The 18,534-nt window shown below is 38.2% G+C and overlaps 1 protein-coding gene across 1 annotated transcript in view; it reads left to right on the top strand.

Moving 5' to 3' along the window:
- The first annotated feature begins 200 nt into the window (after positions 1–200).
- MRPL3 (mitochondrial ribosomal protein L3) overlaps positions 201–18,534 on the top strand; it is a 31,554-nt gene continuing 13,220 nt past the window's right edge. The window contains exons 1-6 of the mRNA XM_049817067.1: positions 201–348; positions 2,300–2,478; positions 3,502–3,593; positions 4,438–4,536; positions 8,455–8,554; positions 10,380–10,440. Of these exons, the coding sequence (XP_049673024.1) occupies positions 254–348; positions 2,300–2,478; positions 3,502–3,593; positions 4,438–4,536; positions 8,455–8,554; positions 10,380–10,440 (626 nt within the window). The 5' untranslated portion in view covers positions 201–253. The remainder of the gene's footprint in view (positions 349–2,299; positions 2,479–3,501; positions 3,594–4,437; positions 4,537–8,454; positions 8,555–10,379; positions 10,441–18,534) is intronic.

Raw genomic sequence — 18,534 nt, 5'->3', positions numbered from 1 at the left:
GGCCGCGCCGCCGAGCAGGCGCCTTCACCGGGAGGGCGGTGCGGGAAGCCGCTGGAGCCAGCGGCGGGGGCGGGAGACGACACGCACCACCACGTCTTCGGGTCGGTTCGGGAGTTTTGATGTTAACTGTTGAGGTAACCCCCCCGGCCGGGAGGGCCGGCCGGAACCTTCTTTCTGAGGGCAGCACGGAAGGTTTTCAGCGTCGGACCGGGCGGCGCCGGAAGCCGGCGGCGGCTCCGCTAACGCTGGCGGCATGGCGGGCTGGGGGCTGCTGGGCCGGCTGGGGGGCCGCCTCTGGGCGGCAGCGCCGGGGAGGCCGCTCTGGGCGGCGGGGGCTTCCGGAGACAGGTAGGGGAAGGGGCTGCTGCGGGGAGGGGCGGGAAGAGCGGGGATGGGGATGGGGATCGGGGGGGGGGGGGCGGGGGGGAGTCGGCTCCTGCCCAGCCCCGAGATGAGGGGCCCCTTCCTCGTCCCTTCCCTTCCCCTCGGCGGCCCCTCCGGTCTCCACCGTCCGGCGGGGCCGCTGGGTGCAGCCCGCTGGCAGCGCCCGGAGGGTTTGCAAGTGCAAAGGTGTCAGGGCCCCGGTTCGGTGGCGGGGCACCCAGGCCTTGGTAACAGACCCAGCCTGCGTGGGAGGTACGGCAGGACACGCGTGTTTGCAACCAAAGCGCCTTTGCTTCGCAGCGAGCGGCTCGACCTGCCGTGTTTTGAGTGACCTGGGCCTGCTGTTACAACTACCCGCGTGCTTTCGCTGCTGTATTGTTCAATACTCTGTTTCGTTGAAGAGGATTGAGGAGCGTTCAAGCTGTTCTTAGCGCTCGCAAAAGTTACGACAGTACAGCGAAGTGTTTAGCAGTGAACGTGAAATCGGGGAGTTGTTGGGGCTGGAAGGGAGCTGAGGAGCTTTCTCGTCTAAGCTCCTGCTTGCACTGTGGCCAGCTCTGAGGTCAGACCAGGTTGCTCCGGGTTTTGTCTGATTGGGCCTCGAGAGCCTCCAACTGGGCACCTGTTCCAGTGTTTGACTGTCCTCAAGCTGAACATTTTTTCCTTATGTCAAATCAGAACCCCCTTTTCCAGTCTATACCAGTCCTCTCATTCTCCTGGCATGCACCTCAGTAAACACAGCGTGGCTCTGTCCTGTCAGTAACCTTCTCGTAGCTATTGGAAAGCTGCTGTCAGGTCCCCCCTAAGCCTCCTGTTCTCCAGACTAAACAAGCCCAGTTACCTCAATCCTCCTCACAGGGCAAGTGCTCCAGCCCCTGTATTTTTTTGTACCACTGCTGTACTGGCTCATTTATAAACATCCCTGTTACACTGGGGACCTAAAACTGGATTTAGTATTGCAGATGTGGTCTACTTGGAGTGCTGAAGAAAGGATGATAACTGCTTCCCTATATCTCCTGACCACGCTTCTGTTGATGCAGCCCAGGCTACTGTTAGCCCTCATTGCTGCCAGGAGCCTGCTGGCTCCTTTTTTACCTTTTTGCCCCCCAGGACTCCCAGGTCCTTTGCCTGACTGGGGAGCAGCTCTCCTGAAGTCATGGCGTGTGCCCTTGCAAGAGGTTATACCATCCCACGTTTGGGACTTTGCATTTCTCCTTTATGAATTTCATCAGGTTCCTTGTTGGCTTGTCTCTCTGACTGGCAGAGGGGCGCTCTTGAGCGTGATCAACTGCTCCCTTCAGTTCAGTTTTATTGGCAAACTTAAGGGTGCATTTGTCCCTTTTTACAGGTCACTGGTAAAGTTATTAAACAGGACAAGTCCCTGAATAGGCTCTTGAGGAACTCTACTTGTAGCTGGCCTTCTGGTAGAGTGCAAACCATTAGCTGCGACTCTTTCAGCCTGATGATCCAGCCAGGTTTTTGCCCATCTGCTGGCCCTCCCATCCATGCCGTAACATCCCAGCTTGGATGGAAGGATGCCACAGGAGACTGTCTTGAAAGCCTTGCTAAAGTTAAAGTAAACACCACCCATTGCTATCTCTTAGTTCATGGATCTAGGGGTTTTTTAATTGTAGAAGGAGCGGTCATTTGATTTGTTGTTGCTTACTCCCCTTCGGTATATTTTGCGATACTTTAAAAGTTAGACGAGAGTATGACAAATAGTTAGGTGTTGTAGGTCAAGGGTGGCCGGTTTGAGTGATGGTAGTTGAACAGCTTGCTAGTATAATTTCGGCCTTTATGATTTTATACTTTATTATGTAATGATATGTAGTATATATTGCATTACAAACATGCGTCGTATGAGACATTATTTGAACTGATAAGAGACTTAAAACTTTCTCCCACCACTGGAAAGGAGGCAGCTGGGCTTTGTAGTCAGGCATGTTAACAGTACAACATGGTGGCATGAGCATCTTTCTGAAGAGAATGTCCAGTTCCTCAAGAAGATAACTGCAGAGGAATACAAAGCTCAGACAGCCAGCAAGCTGTGCCCTCTGAAAGATGAGCCGTGGCCACTGAATGAGTGGAAACCAGGTGAGAAAGTCTGTCTTCTGAAATACCAACCTCTTGCTGAAATTATTGTTGCTGTGTTGTTGCATTGAGTCATATCGGGAATGTGTCTTGTATTCTCCTTTTTGGTTTTGCCTCAATCATCCAATACATCTCCTAGTAAATAAGTAAATGTAACGCATCAGCTCTCTAAAAAGCATTTAAAATATTACAGGGTGTTAAGAACCTTGTAAGGACTTTGGGTTTAGTCCAAATCAGCACTTGGCCAGTCCCACTGCTGCACAATGACAAGGTAATAAACTAAGGATTCATCAAAAGAGACTCCCTGGAATATAAAGTATAAGAACTTGAAAATGTTCTTATAAATTTTGCTGCACTCTGGAGAAAAAGTGTAGTGTATAATACATCCCACTTCTATTCAGTGATTCCAAAGTCCTATGGACTAGAACACAATATAAAGTTTTTGAGCCTTCAGAAGGATCACATCATTTGACAGCAAACCTGACAGTCTGCAAATCCGTGAGCAGATCCTCAGGTATGATGGTGGAAACTGGAACAAAGAGCGTTTTTCAAACTTTAAAGCATTTATTCTTCATCTTACATGTTCTGTTTTTCACGCCACGGACTGTCAGAAGCCAGATGACAGGTTGCCTTTGCTGTACAGTTACAGTGACAAAAATGTGCAAAAGTTGGGGTGGGAGGAACCTCCTACAGTAAACTTTCCAATAGTTAGTTTGGCTCTAATATTCAACATGGGTGTTGTATTTTCTAAAAAAAATGAGTCTGAAGCATTGGTTGCTCTAATCTTAATGGAGAACTAGTTTCCACGTTCTATCACGCAACTGGAACAGATAGACCTTTACTGCTAGTGGGATTAAAAACAGTGAACAGGTTATTCTCAGCCTACCTGCAGGGAATCAGCAATGTTTTCTCTCCTTTTTGAACTCCTTAGGAAAGATCAGAGTTAATGGGACTTTGCGGGTTATGAGATGGGCTTTTTCAAATATTGAGTGTGGACTTGCATCCATGTTCTGTTTTGGTCTACAGATTCCATCAGAGTTGGTGTTGTTGCAGTAAAACTGGGAATGATGCCAATATGGACCAAGTCAGGAAAAAAACATGCTGTCACACTACTTAAGGTGAAATAAATGATAATTAATTTTATCTCCTGTACTGTATTCAGATCATTAACCAGAAGTTTCAGGCAAAAGTGAAACTTACCACTTGTACAGAGTAGGAAATCCCTAAAGAAAGATTTCTTTCAACCCTGCATAGGACACCAGGTCTATTCTGTTTATATGCTGAACTTTCTAGGAGCGGTCTGCCTTTTGCCTCAGCTATACAAGGGCTGCAGAACTGTGTGTAAGTATTACCTAGGTGAGGGAAGATGGGAGGCAGCATAAAGCTGGGGTTAACTACCCCACTTCACTTTTTTTATTTTTGCCACCTGCGGGCACTTTGGGATTAGTTTCACTTTGGTTTCTGAGCCTTTGTAGCCCTGAAGCTGCTTCTTCATATTCTCTGGCAGCTACTACTGTGATGAAGCTGTTCACTAATGTGCCATGTGATGAACCACGTTGCTGCCATACGATGAACCACTGCTGTGAAGGAGATCAGATTTACAGGGCAAAGGAGCAGGAGTCTAAAATGTGGCCTCTTATTGTATGCTTTGCCAGTAGGGATTTTGCAGATCTTGCAGGCAAAATATGACTATAAAATTTCATTCGATTTCTAGAGCATTTATGAAAACATAGTTTGCATTCCACAGATATTTTTTTCTAAGATAAGCCTTTTACTTTTTGGCAAAAGAATGTCTATGGTAAAAAGGTAACACTCTCTCCTACTTGTAGGCTGTATCTCCTGCTATATAGATACAAATGAAAATAGAGACTGGCTTTGTTTCACTTGTGTTGATAATCTCTGTGGTCTCAAAGTGTAGACATCTGCTTATACTCAAATAAACGCTATCTTTCTTTTCTTAAGGTGCAAGATTGCCATGTTTTAAGATACGTTTCAAAGGAAGAGTCGGGTGGAAAAACATCTAAGCTACTTGTTGGAGGCAAAAACGCATCTCCTTTTTTTGTAAGTGAACCACTTTGGGTGTTTTTGTTAGAATAGTTATTTCTATAGTGATTACAGTACATGATTAAAGTAGCACAGGTAGACTTCTTTAAAAGATTAATTGACAGACATGCATGTCTTGGAACTGATCTTTTGTCACATTGACCCTTGCTTATTTCCTTAATTCTAGTGTCGATTGTTGGTTAAGAGAATAGCAAGAACTTTTTGAAAGTTTTGCCTCTTGATTCTCAAGGAAAGCTGTGGGTTTAGGAAGTTGCTTTGATGTGCAGTGTACCATGCTGATGAAAGGATCTGAAGGGCCATTAGCAGTGTACAAACATGTGTGTTCCCCATCTCTGTGGAGATGCAATATGAGACAAGGACTGCAAGATACATACTTTAATGGCCTTTTGTAAACTTACCCATCTTCATCAGTTGTTTGAAAGACTTTGTTCTCTAGCTTACTCTTCCGTACTGTTTTATTAGCTTTAGCTGTAATTTTTCCACAGGCCTGTTGAGATTGTTTAATTTGCATATCGTTTTACTGATGAATAAGTTTAAGATTTAAATTTTCAGGAAGGTAGCAACAGTGCTGTCAAAACCACTTGCTTGTTTAGACACCCCAAATGCCTTGATGTGGAATTCCCAGACACCTTCAGTGGCTAAGGTTGTCTAGCAGAGCTGTCATTCCTGAAGGGGAAAATTGAATTATAGATCAAGGCAGGAACAAAGTTTTCCCTTGAAGGACTGCCATTTCTATGATCCATTATTTCTATAAAATATCACTTTTCACTTCTTACAGTATCCTGACACTCATTTGTTTGATTTAGGCAAGTTAGAAAAAGATAGGACTCACGATCACTAAGCAGATTATCTCAGTTGGTGATTATGGCTTTTTGAGGATATATATATTTCCCTTTTTCAAACAGAAGGTGGTCCCAGAGCCTCAAAATTAATCTGTGTACTTGTTTTTGCTTTAGTGCAGGTGAGGGAAGAAGGAGCTTTTTTTCATTTGATAAACCTGTTGGCTTTTATAGTATATTCTATTGATTTTGAACAGGCTTCTATTTTAAGGTATCTTTCTTTTATTCAGTGAGTTTATGCTATCATTGCTTGTACTTTTCAGGTGTCCATCCTGTCACTTTAGTCTGTTTCCACTTTCCAGGTGTGACATTTTTCCTGGAGAAATTACAGCTGTGTTTTTTCTTTCCTGTTACCTTGGTTTAAGACATGCAACAATCATGGGAATAATAATTTTCAAGTTGTATTATGCACATCAGACTCCTTAGTGTTGATGTTTTCATAAAGATGATGCCATCAGTGATTCAATATGTTGTCAGAGTAAAAATGTGCAGGAAGCAAGGAGATACATAGAAAATTTCTATTTAAACAACTCTTGTAAACTAAGAAAATGTCTTCAAAGCCGAACTACCTAAAAAGTCAACTCGAGGATTTTTTTTTTTTAGTAGTTTGAATTATGCTAAAGACTCTCTTGGACATTACTTTTTTCAAGTTAGCTCCTATTAATTTGGTTGAACTTAGACTCATTTTAATAAAGAAATTAATGAAATATCCTTAGACCAATGTGTGGTGAGGACCTGGCCTGAGACTGAGCTCTGTATTATTATTATTGTTGTTGTTGTTGTTGTTGTTATCATCATTGTATAAACTAGATAATTTCTAAGAAAGAATTTGGCAAGCCTATTCTGAGCAATTCTACTTGTTAAGTTACTAACAAATGATGTCTTTCTGTGGTTTAGCTGCAGGTTTGCACCATTGCTCTCCTATGTTTATCAGTCTTTTTATATGTTTCTTTTCTCTCTGAAGTGTCTAAAAGTGAAAATTAAAAGAAAGCTGAATGAAACTGTGTTGTATTAGCATAAGCAGTTTATCTTCTGTTAATTCCTCATAGGAACATCTGACTTTCTCAGATTCCTCACAGCTACTGATTTTTAATGAATTCAATCTAATGATTCCCTCAGTAATTTTACTAACAAAGTGTATTTCTTTTGAGCATCAAATTGCTTAAAAAATGATAAGGGGTATTGCCTTTTTAGCAAGATTTTTTTTTTTCCCTTTTTAGCTTGCTGTATGTCAGTCTATTACAAGTGAACAGGTTTTTCATGATTTTCTTAATGCAGAATTATTCTCAAAAGTACAATTCTGTCAATGTTCTAATAATTTTTTGTCCAAAATATTTTACATGCTTCCCTTAAGTGAGGGCATATGCATCATCTTCCTTGTCCTATAATACTGGAAGATATTGTTGGTACTTTTTAAAACTAAGAACATCTAAATTCACTCAATGTTCTTCTCTTTAGTATTGCTCTTTAGGAAGGCTTTTTAAAGACTGCAGTGTTTTCTTTGTAGAAATACATCTCTCGACTGTTTGAAGAAAACTTGTTGTTGAAGAGTGCAAGGCTATAGTAGGACTCTTGAGATGTAAGCAGTTTTTACCCTTTGACTTCACTATGCTTTCCTTCAGCTGTGGTAGCTCTTTCCAGTACCCGTGCTGAGCACAGAGCTCCCCTTGCTGTCATCTAAGGAAGCAGTTTTACATAACAGTGGCAATAAAGGATTGATACGAAGGCATGTACTAGAAAGGGGATTTCTTTATTTTTAATTCTTATACTTGGTACTATTGTTTAATACAGTTGTCCTCTATTAATGCCTCAAATTTTTGTGGTCTTAGGACAGATTTTGTATTTAGTTGATGACTTATTTCTTTTTTTTAAAAAAAAAAAAAAGGTATTTTAAGTGTTTTGTACTATGAACTCAAGTTAACAAATCACTCAAAAAAACCTTTTAACTCTCAAAGACTTTGCATCCACACTTTCTCCTCAAATAAGGACAGATTCATAAAGCTAAAATTTCTGGTTTGTGTCTAAAGTCAGAGATCCTCATCATCTTGCTCCCTCATTCTTCACAAAACTTCCTCTGTTCTCCTAAAACTTTTTAACAGATTTTTAAAAACAAAGGGAAGGGCAACATGCAGATTTTCAAAATAAACTGAGTAATGATTTTAAAGTTATTTCCTTTTTTGTCTTAAAATACACAACATTATTTTTGATAGAGAGAACTGCACAGAACTTTTGAGAAGTGAACCTCAGAGATGTGACTGTCCAAGTCTGACAGTGTCGTCAGATGCTTAAATTGCTTTCTAGGAGAATTCATCTGAAAAAAAATCAGCTGCATTGCTTTTTTCCTATGGCCACAATTTTCCTGCATCACTGTTTCCATTGCTTGGTATCATCTTAGTGGTCAGTTGTTCTGTGAGTTGTCTTGTTTAAAACAACTAAGAACAATTTTATGAACTTTAGTCAGACTCCTAAAAAGAAGAGCCCTTCTTTCGTATGTCAGCACTGGTTTGACACTGAGTGTATTTGGTATATCTTAAAAATACACTAATCATAACTTTGTTGTTCTTCATTTTTCCTTTTTTGTCTAGAGACTCTAGATTCTCTTCTGTGGGAAGTTAAGCATTTCTAGAAGTTTCTGTAAGACCAGGCTTTATTTCTATGGTTTTGTTAGTTAAGTCAAATATATTTATGGTGGTGTGGAACTAAGTCATTTGAAGCTTTGAAAAAGAGAAAATGTTTTAAAATTACTACAAAACTCTTTGAAAGTCATGAAAAAACAGTAATATATTTTATGTACATTCTAAATAATTGGTTTCCCTTTTCTAATCTTAGAAATCTTCATATATCTCTTCTTTATATGATGTAGCTGTAGGGTAACTAGTTGACGGAAAATAAAATGCAGACACAGGAATTTTAAATTGATTTTATATTACGTTAAAGTGCTAGTCTCAAGATAAAAGTGTAGTAGAATATATCTGTTTCTCTGAGTGGTGTTGAGAGCCTGTAACCACTTTCTGTGCTATGTTTATCCTTGGGTATTTTAAGATCACTTCTTTTTTATGGCTGCTCTTTGTTACAGAAATCAGAGTCTGCTATGAAAATTTTTAAAGAAGCTGGAGTACCACGGAAGCAGAAAGTTGCGACATTTAATGTAACTGATGATGCCATAATCAAACCAGGTAATCTTTTTGAGCTCCTGAATATTATATACATAATCATTTAATGTCTGCCGCTTGTAAACTTAAACGAAGTTATGATATGTATTTAATTTTTGTTTTGTATGGAAATTGCTGAATTCTTATTTCTTTGTCATTGTTGGAGCACAAACTTTTTTTCATAGGGAAAACAAGTCTTATCCAGACTAGCTAATATGAACATTGATTTAAATAAATGTCTGTAACCTTGACTGACTTGTTGGGAATAAAGATGAATGCATTTACAGGAAGTTCTCTGATTATGAGAGGGGCACCAAGAATTTTGTGGTAACGTTTCTGAGGAGCCTAAAACAGTAGTTTGAGGTTTGTTTCTTCTTGCTGCATGCAGAAGTAGGACTGATGGCTGTCATGTATGGTGTTTTTTCTGGCAGCTTGCAAAGTAAAACACATTAAAACATGTTGTAACAAACGTTCTCAGTAAAAAACAGTATTAGAAGTTTGGAGATTTAATGAAAAGTCTTGTGTTTTTAAAGTTTTATTAGCTAGTGTATTTAGGTTGCTTTCATTTTGTACTTTTTGACAGTTATAGGTATTTTCCCAAGAATTAGGTAGGGTAGGAAATTCTGATATATTACATCTTTATTTGCCATTAGAGAGGGTTTTTGCAAGACCTTTTTAAGACAGTGTGGTAACTGATAAAAATGAAATCTGACATGAAGAGGAAGTCAGGACTGATAAATGGAAGCAAAAGCCTGAGATAAAGCAGAATTGCAAGTTTTCAATAAACCGATTTTACAGTGTGTGTATTTTGTACATAACATCCTTCATGTATGTGATTTTCTGTCAGGTGACAGGCATCTTATCCCAGGTGTGTATGGATCATATAAATATAACATGAAATAATATGAGGATTTTTATGCTTGAGACTTAGCAGAGGTTTACATCATTTCAGTTTGCATTTGTACAGACTTAAAACAGCATGAAAATAGGTGTAGACATGAAGCAATTAAAATTTCATTTTTTTTAGTTCACTTAAAACAGGCTGGAAACTCAAGAGATGCTGCTGCATGGATCTTCAGATTAAAGTTCATTTATAATGAACTAAGTTATCAATTCTGGTTTTTTGGTTTTTTTAAAAACTGCTAATAAAAGAGCATTGCACTTGGATGAAAAAAATTGCTGAAGAGAAACCTTCAATTAAAATTAAAACTTTGAGGCTACAAGCACTTAGGGGAATGAGTGTAATTACAGTCAGGTGAGTGATTTCACTGATTGACAGAAGCACTACTTCTACTAAAGGCAGCGTACAGGTCATTCCCCAGTGGATGAAGCTGTACTTCTGCCACAGTCTTTAGTTTGGAAACACTGTGTCTTAACAAAGAGGAAGCATTGCAAAACTTTTTTATTATCCTTAACCCCATTTTTTATAGGACGTGTTTGGGTTTTTGTTTGTTTGTTTTTTCTTAAAACCCTCTACCTTGTGAAGTACTAGTATTTATAAGTGGATTCTGTTTTTTTGCCAAGTTTGTTTATTGTGAGTCTTAACTAATAAAGCATTTTAGGCTTAGTCTCTTTCAGTGTCTGAAGTGCAACATATCTGATTAAAGGCCCTACCCTTCCTTCCTCCTCATCTGAAATTGAGCTAGGAGCTGAGAAGCATGCTTAAGTCAAAACTACAAAGCATCTGTTTTACGCAGTGAGGTTTATGAAGGAGAACAAATAATATGTGAATACAAACAAAGTTTTGTTTCCTTTCCTGTGACTGTATCTACCCTGGATAGTAATGACTGGTTAGCAGTTTAAGGATTTCAGCACTTAGTTGAACATGATCTCTCCTCTTCTTTTGAAGGTACTCCTTTGTACGCTGCTCACTTCCGCCCAGGACAGTTCGTGGACGTTACTGCAAAAACGTAGGTTCCTAATGATTTAACATGTACGGTTAATCTTTTAAATAGACTGGTTGAATTCTTCTTCCCTTCTACTTTGGCTTGAAGTCATGGCTCGCAAGCTGAAATACTATTGCAAGGGTAGTGGCAGGAAATAGAAGTCCATTCAGCCATGGGGTCAAGCATATAAAATTATTTTTCTTTGCTGAGGCTTACTTTTGATTTTGAACATGGTAGGTAAACCCCCGCAGATATATTAGGGCTATGGTTCTGCATGTGTTGTCCGTTGCACATACATGATTAGCAGGAAGGGCTTGACAAAAAGCTTGAGAAAGAGGTGCTTACGCTTAGCATGGGTGAAGAGGTCTATAATGATCAGTGATATGTAGAAGTGGGGAACAAATGTGGAAAGGCATCGGTTCCCAGAAAGACTGCTTAATTTTGATTTGGTGAAGAGATGTGAAGAGAGGTGCATCATGTGGATCAAAAGAAAAGCAAAAAGATAGTGAATACATTTAGCACAACAGAGCTGTGAAATTCCTGTTTTTGTTTTGTCTCATATTCCAGCTCATCTCCTTGCCAGCAGTGGCTAATAATCTTTTACTTCAACATGGGAGGAATGATTTCCTCTCAGACCACTGCAAATGCCAAATTAGAGCTCAAGTGGTAGAGGGTGTCAGAAACTGGCATCTTGTAGCAAAGACTAGTCATGCCTCTTCTATTACATCCATGATTTCCACTACCCAAGAGAGCTGAGAACTCCTATCTCTGTATTTCAGTGAAGTGTATTTTTGTTGTGTTGTGATACAAATATAATGTGTTCCATTTGATGTTTTATTTTTTGCATAATGGAGATAATACCCAACAGGGTCTTGTTGAAATACCATCCATTGTAATTGTCTCACATATGTGTAATACTTACAAATGTCTAATATTAGACACAGGGCTTTGTGTATATGGGGAAACTGCCCATATCAGTACAGCCGAGTAATCTGTTCTAATATAGGTACACCTGACTACACCTATGAGGGCATCCTATTGAGAAAAGGAGGTTGAGGAGTTGACTGGAATTAGTATTTTTCTGTGTCAGACTTCCTTATGTAATACTAGATCTGGTATATTACTCATTCTGCTTCTAAATTGCATTCAGTGAACAGCCTATAGGAGACAATAGCTTGTTTGCAAAGCAAAGCACAGTGTCATCAGTAATACGGTCATTCCATGTAGATGAAGTGTCGTGCTTTGTTAATGCACAAAAGCTTTGTTTTTCTAGAAGTATTTCAAGAACTAGGGAAGGGGGTTTTTTTGCAATGTAGAAGATACTGGTAAGCAGCCACAGGGTAGTGATTTATATCTTGCTCTTTGTATTTGAAAATAGTAGCGAGCTAAAAATAGACTGGGTCATGTTCAGTGAATCTATCCTATCTTTTAATTCAGTATTTCTAATCTGTTTTCTTCAGATATTTGTATGTTCCCATTTCAGAAATCAGCTTTTTGTTTGTACTGTTGATTTTGGCAGCATATTACATGTAATCCTACTATACAGGTGAAGAAAAAATTGTTCTGCTAAAGAGAAAGATCAGATTTTTATTTTTTTTTTATCATGGGTTTTCTGTTAATATGATTTTCTAATCATTCCAGTCTTGCTGTATCTGGGGGGGTTTAGCCTTTTTCTTTGACTTACATTCTGATTTCTACTTTTAATGTTTCTTCCTTCTTAATTTCCACTTTTCTGGAATGCTGCATTTATTGTATTCCCGTAACTCAGGCAAGAATTAAATTATTTTACTACATTTCAGTTTTTCTTTGGGTCTTTTACTTTATTCCGTGCAGTTTCATCCAGTGTTGCTTAGTCTCATACTTAGGTGTGGTTTGGCTTTTTGTTATTTTTCAGAATACTGTATCCATCATTCTAAGTTATTGTGCCTGTAAGTACAGATTTCACACTGTCCCCAAAATATCCAATAAATGCTTCAGTGAAGGGCAGAAAAAGTTATCTTGGGAATGGTTATAGCATTCAGCTGTGGCATTTGGGCTGTGCTGTGAGGGAAAAATGAGGACATACTTCATGTTACACTTGTGTTCTGAACCCCCCTCAAGAGGAGCCAGCTTCTCTGTACTGAACAAAGAGGGAACCTGGGGAGGTTCGGTCCACTGGCTGAAATAAGCCTTTGTACATTACTCTCCAAAGTCCCATTTTCAGAAGTGATGTAGGAACTTGAAAGATCCTAAGCTAGAGGGGCATTTTGAAAAAAGGCACTTTAGGATATAATGCTGGGTTACAGTAGGGAGCACAGTTTGACTTCCCCTCCTGCCTCCTGCAACTTCCGTCTTCCTGATTCAAACCATTATGGACTTAAAAGATAGTAATTCCTAAAAATTTGCTATCAACTCTAGTAAAGTTTTTAGAAATATTTTTACATGAACATGTGCTTTACAGTTTTTAAGATTGTCAGTAATTTGTTTTACTGGAGGAAACACTGAAGTGTGCAATGTTTGAAATCATATAGATGAAAATAGCAGTGCTGCTGTTAATACCATGATTAATTCTAATTATTCCTTTAAAAGGAAAGAAAGAAAACTAATGTCACCTCAATGAGGAGATACTATAGTGGAATATAAAGGATATTTTAATTTTTTACCCACTCCTAATGATTGAGCTGAGCAAGATATCATTTTGTATGCTTCCTTCTATAAAGATGTAAATAAAAAATATGTTCTTTAAAAATGAGCAAGCTTTTCTTAGTTATCGTAGCTTGAACAAAGTACATGCACTACATTTCAGAAGTCTTGGTTAGCATCTTGATTTGGTTACCAAAGTGTAGGGTGGTTTTTTATGACTGTCTGCTTTCAAATTTTCCTTGCAAATGTTTTTGTTGAAGTCTTTTGAAATGTTTTGATTCATTTATACCTCTGTGAAAATTAAACACTTTCAGAGAAATGAGAAGGTTCAGTTAAAGATGTATGCAGTTTGTTTTTATTTGAAGTCTTCTAATTTGTTCAGCACAGTATGAGTAGCTTTTTGAGCACTGACAGTAGGCAGTGCATCTGCAGGCTGTTGGTTGTCTTCAGTGCTGAATTTTTTCCTTGGTACCTATTTTCAGCAAGTTAAAAGCTCAATCCTTAATTTTTACAGCAGTCTTTAATGACAAGACTTTTCCTCAGTGCTTCAGAGGTATGTTTCAAAAATGTGTAAAGGCTTAGTGCCCTTTTTGGGACAGCAGTAAACTTCAGAATTCCTGTGGCCTGGCGATCTGGTTTGGCCCTGATATGATCTGGCCTAAAATACATAGCACCGTCCAGAAATGCTTCTCTCTCACCTCTTTAAGCTGGTGTAGAAGAGGCTGCTGCCCAAAGGGGAGGTGGTGCTCGCTCCCGCAGAGTTCCCATCGACCTTCTATCACTGGTACTGGCGTCCTCAGTTGCATGATGGAGAAGATCAGCGTGAGATACCTGTATTCTTCACTGGGTTAGTTTTCAGCAGGATCAACTGGTTGCGTGCCCCATCTTGCTGATCGGCTGAGTGAGCTTCTGCACTAGTACAAAGATGACCAAAACATGGGGATGAGGAGAGGTCAGACCATGCCTTACAGTGGTAGCCCAGTGCTGTATGGAGATGCAGTTGTATTGAACCTCCTTTTTCTGCCACTTCATAACCTGTCTCATGAACATTTCAGGAAACCTTTGGAACATCAGAAATTTTGTCACTCCAAAGACAACAGTAGTTTTGTTTGAAATGTGCCAGAATTAAGGAGTGATTCTGATGTGTTTATGGTTTATTTAAGCTTTGCTAGGTTAACAGTGTAATCTGAGCCTGAAAGTATGTTCCACAGTTGTCTGAAATTACTTGACTAAGTAGTTGGAATCCTTTTTCCTCTACAGCATCTAAATAATTGTCTTTTAAATTAGCTAAGTTTGAAGAGTTAGCAGCAAACTAAATCATTGCTTAATTAGAGTGCTTTATTCCAGTAGCTTTCTAAATGAAAGTTGGCTCATTAGGTACTGGCATTTTACTTGTATCAAACCTGGAAAATGAGGTTTTGTACAAAATTAGGTGGTTGACCTGAACAGCTTCTTTCCTGCAGGTGAGACTAGAACAACTGTGTGTAATTAAACTTTATGTTTAATTCTACAGAAAGATTATTTTCCTTTCATTTAACATTTGTGTGTCTTAGTTTTGCATATCATCATTGCTGCCTGTGATTCCTTTCTGGGAATCAGGTAATTGCCCTTCAGTGAAACTAGGTAAAGTGACTGAATTCCATGTATTGAAGAACAGTGGCATTATACATATCAACTCTAATAAAGATAGGTCTCATGCATGTTTTTTTGTTTGGATATGATGTTTAATGTTACTGTTGTCAGAACAAAAATATATGGTCCTTCATTCAAGCCCAGACAACAGGTAGAAGATGTCTTAGCAAGAAATCGCAACGGTGTAAGTAGGATGACAAATGTTCTACTTCAATGTAGGTTCTTGATTATCATATCTTAGATACTGCACACAACTTGATTGTTTCAGAGTGGAATCTAGATATTAATTCTGTTTAATATATAGTTCTGGATTAATATCCCACTTTGACAAACCTTAATGTTTTTTGAAAATATCTGAAGTTTTCAGTACTATGCCTACTAAAAGAATTTGGAGTTATACCTCTTCTTATGCATGTTTGAGTTTGTTCTAAATTAGAATTGTATTATGGTCTTTTTTAAAGATTTCACAGATTTCAATGAACAAAGTGTAGTAGGATGTCAGTAGTTAGGACTTTTGGGGGGGAAATCAGGGATTCTTTTGATGCATTCTTAAAGGAAATTGTGATGCAGATCATCATAAGAAAAGTAACTTCAGGAGAGGTGCATGTTTGGTTGATATCTTTTATACGTATGTTGGCTAATGTGAAATTACATAGAGTAGTGTATATAGTATACTAAAAATAGTATATAGTATACATAAAATCATATGTATTGCATATGTGATAACTATATGTTTTAATCTTTTGATTTTGCTAGGACACACTAATGTTACGAAATATTTGTTGGAAATGAACTCATGAGACTTTTTAAGTAATAAAAGATCCAATATTCTTTTGGGCAATTTTTCTGTTTCATTCACTTTTGCAAAATACTGGTTTAGGTTTAGTTTCAGTAATTATTTTTCTTGTATTTTATTGGTGATATTTGCTGAATGCATTCACACCTAGTAATTTTTAAGAAGGGCGAAGAGGGCAATTAAGCAATTTGAAATTAGTAAGTGATACTAATAGCTGACACCTGGCATCTGTTCAGAAGTCAAGAATATATTCTTGCGTATATTTGTTAATTTTTTGGCAGAATTAAAAAAGTTTAAGAAAACTGTAAACTGTATAAATTCTTCTCTGATTTTCTATAGGATTTCTTGAACAGCATGTATGTTAAGGTCTCTTCCTTGTTTATATAAAATGAATGTTATTTTCAAAAGCACTTTGCATTTCATACAGTTAGAAGAATGTAAAATCTTTGCCTTAGAAATACAGATAAATTTTTAGTCATGGAAAATTTATTCATAAATATTTTTTTTTCATATAGTAGAGAAATCCACCTCTTGTCTGAGAACAGATCACCGTCACATCAAGGTGGACTTAGGTTGGAAAAACACTGTTCTTCTAGAATGATGGAGGTATATTGGCTGAGCTACTAAGTGCCGAGTTGAACAGTCGTCCTTTCTAAATTTGATTTAAACAGATATTAGTAGTTCCTTACTTTATTTTAAACTTTACATTTGATTTACATAATCCTGTAGTTTTTATTCTGGTTCCAGCTTTATTTCAGATAGAGCATGAGTCTAGGAGGAAATATACACTATCTGTGTAGTTGTTTTTCATCTTGACATGTGTTTAAAGAGCTTTATACATTGTTTATTCTTTTTAAAACATCAGAAACTCCAAAATGAAATAAAACTATAGCTTCTTATTTAATTAGTAAAAACTTGTTTTTATTTTCAGTCATGATGGTGACTGTGTCATGTTGAATAGAAAATTAATGTTCAAAAATCATAAGATAAAGTGTATTCGTCAGTAATTGAGACCTTCAATCAGTTTTCCACAAATAAAAAATGAAACTATTCTAAAACATAATTGAACTAATATGATGAAAGAACCTTGGTAGATAGTAAAGCATTATACATTATGAAATACTCTAATTTCAGCATTGAGATAACTTTCCTTGACTTTAGCCCAAATATTTCAGACGTTGGAGATTTGTTTTCATATTTCAGATCAACAGGTGCATGAGAATTTTCAGGTTTACCCGAGTGCTCTTTTTTAGTCTGGCCATAAATTTCTGAAGGCTTTGAGTATTGTAAAGTCTGAGGTTTTGTTCACAGGAAATATGTGTGTAATTGGAATGACCAAGTAGTAGATGAGCATAGTCTATTGCATAAATCATTAAACACTAGCAACTCTGTCTTGTGATATAATCGCTTCTTTTTGAGGATATCTTATAGCATTTGATGAAGTAAACATCTTTTTCAAAATGCATCTCTTACAAGTATTAACTATTTCTTATATTTTTATATTTTATTTAAAAGTACAATTTACAATATTCTAAATTGTTCATGTCTAAAAATGAACAATCTGAATGAAATATTGAAGTGGTTTCATGATGTCAGGGATTTGTGCTTCTTGATTAAAGTTGACAGTACTGCTTTCTTTTGAAATAGTAGCTTTCGATGGTTATATGGTTTTCTCTGAATTGCAAGTCCATTTCTGCAGCTAAACAATTAATCATGCCCCCAGTCTGCTCGTTCAGGTAACTGCACAGCTGTTGTTATGCAACCCACTTGCCATTGGTTTTGGAGAGTTTGCTAATTCTATCTTCCAGCTAAAGATGCCAGAAGTAGTCTACTTGGAAAACATGGCCAATAATAGATAGTTTCAAAGAAAAATATAGCATTTTGGCAGAACAGATACGAGTTTTCCTATAGCTTAGTTTCTGCTATGTATTTCAAAGTTATTATTCCCCTAGCAATCTGCAGACATAGAAAAAGAAAAATTTTGAGTCTGTCTTAAAGCATGAGTATTTTTCAAACTGGTTTTTTTACAACTATCGCTGTTCATTACTGCCAGCTTCTAAAATAAGCTGATTCATGAGAAACTGGTGTAACAAAGGCTTGCCTCCTTTAGATTTCTGTCTTGCGTTCCCGATCCCAGGTAACCCCGGTCCTCCCTCCAGCAGATGCCTTCAGCTCCATCTCGTAGCCCTTTCCACACTCCTGTGTTGCACCACTGTCTGCTGGCCTGGAAGGACTCTCTTGCTGGCGCTAACCACATGCATGGCTGGCAGGTGCAAGGAAAGAGATCACTGCTTTGATCGTGTTTCAGCATTTCCTTAGTCATAGGAAAGGAGAAAAAAAAAATCAGGACTTTCTAACTGATAATTTTGATTTCTTGTGTGCCAAATTTAACTGGACTTGACCACGAGGTTCTGAGCAGGGAAGGAGAAAAGCAAGAGAGACACTGTGGTTGCACAAGTCTTGTTTCCTTATGGTTCTGTGGCTTTAGAGAATCCTTCCATTTGTGGCTGGTTTTGGCTGTAGTTTGGCTTGCTCTAGGCAACTAGGACAGCAATCAGAGGAGGATTATTCAAGTGGGAGAGGAAAGAATTCAGGTTTTGTGAATGTTGGTGTTCTCCACATTTGTATGTTTTTGCTAGTTTTTAATGGTAGTGCTGCTCCCCTGCTGGTCAGGGGAGTCAGCAAAATGTAGCCCATACATACTGCATGCTGTATGCATGCTCATACCTGGTTTTATTTTCCTGTGTTTGGCCAGATGGTTCTAATACTTGAATTAATAGGACCATGACATTGCAAAGGGCATTAGCAGAGAAAGGATTTATGTATATTGGAGGAAAAGGATCATCTTGTTAAATTAATTCAGTAATCAGTGCAGCCATAAATGCCGTGGTCAGACTTTTCCTTTTGGAAACAAACAATGCCAGTTTAAACACACACTTTAATGGGCGTTTCTTTTGTGTAGTGGTGAGGCAACTTTTCCTATTGAGTCTGTCCCTGCAGTAAACAGAGAACTCTAAAGCCAGTAATTCTACCATGTGCCTCAAAGATTAAGGCATGGACTCTGAAAA

Source organism: Accipiter gentilis, chromosome 14, assembly GCF_929443795.1.
Source record: "Accipiter gentilis chromosome 14, bAccGen1.1, whole genome shotgun sequence".
Lineage (NCBI taxonomy): Eukaryota > Metazoa > Chordata > Aves > Accipitriformes > Accipitridae > Astur > Astur gentilis.
Note: the sequence above shows the minus strand (reverse complement) of the source record. Positions and strands in the feature narration are given on the sequence as shown.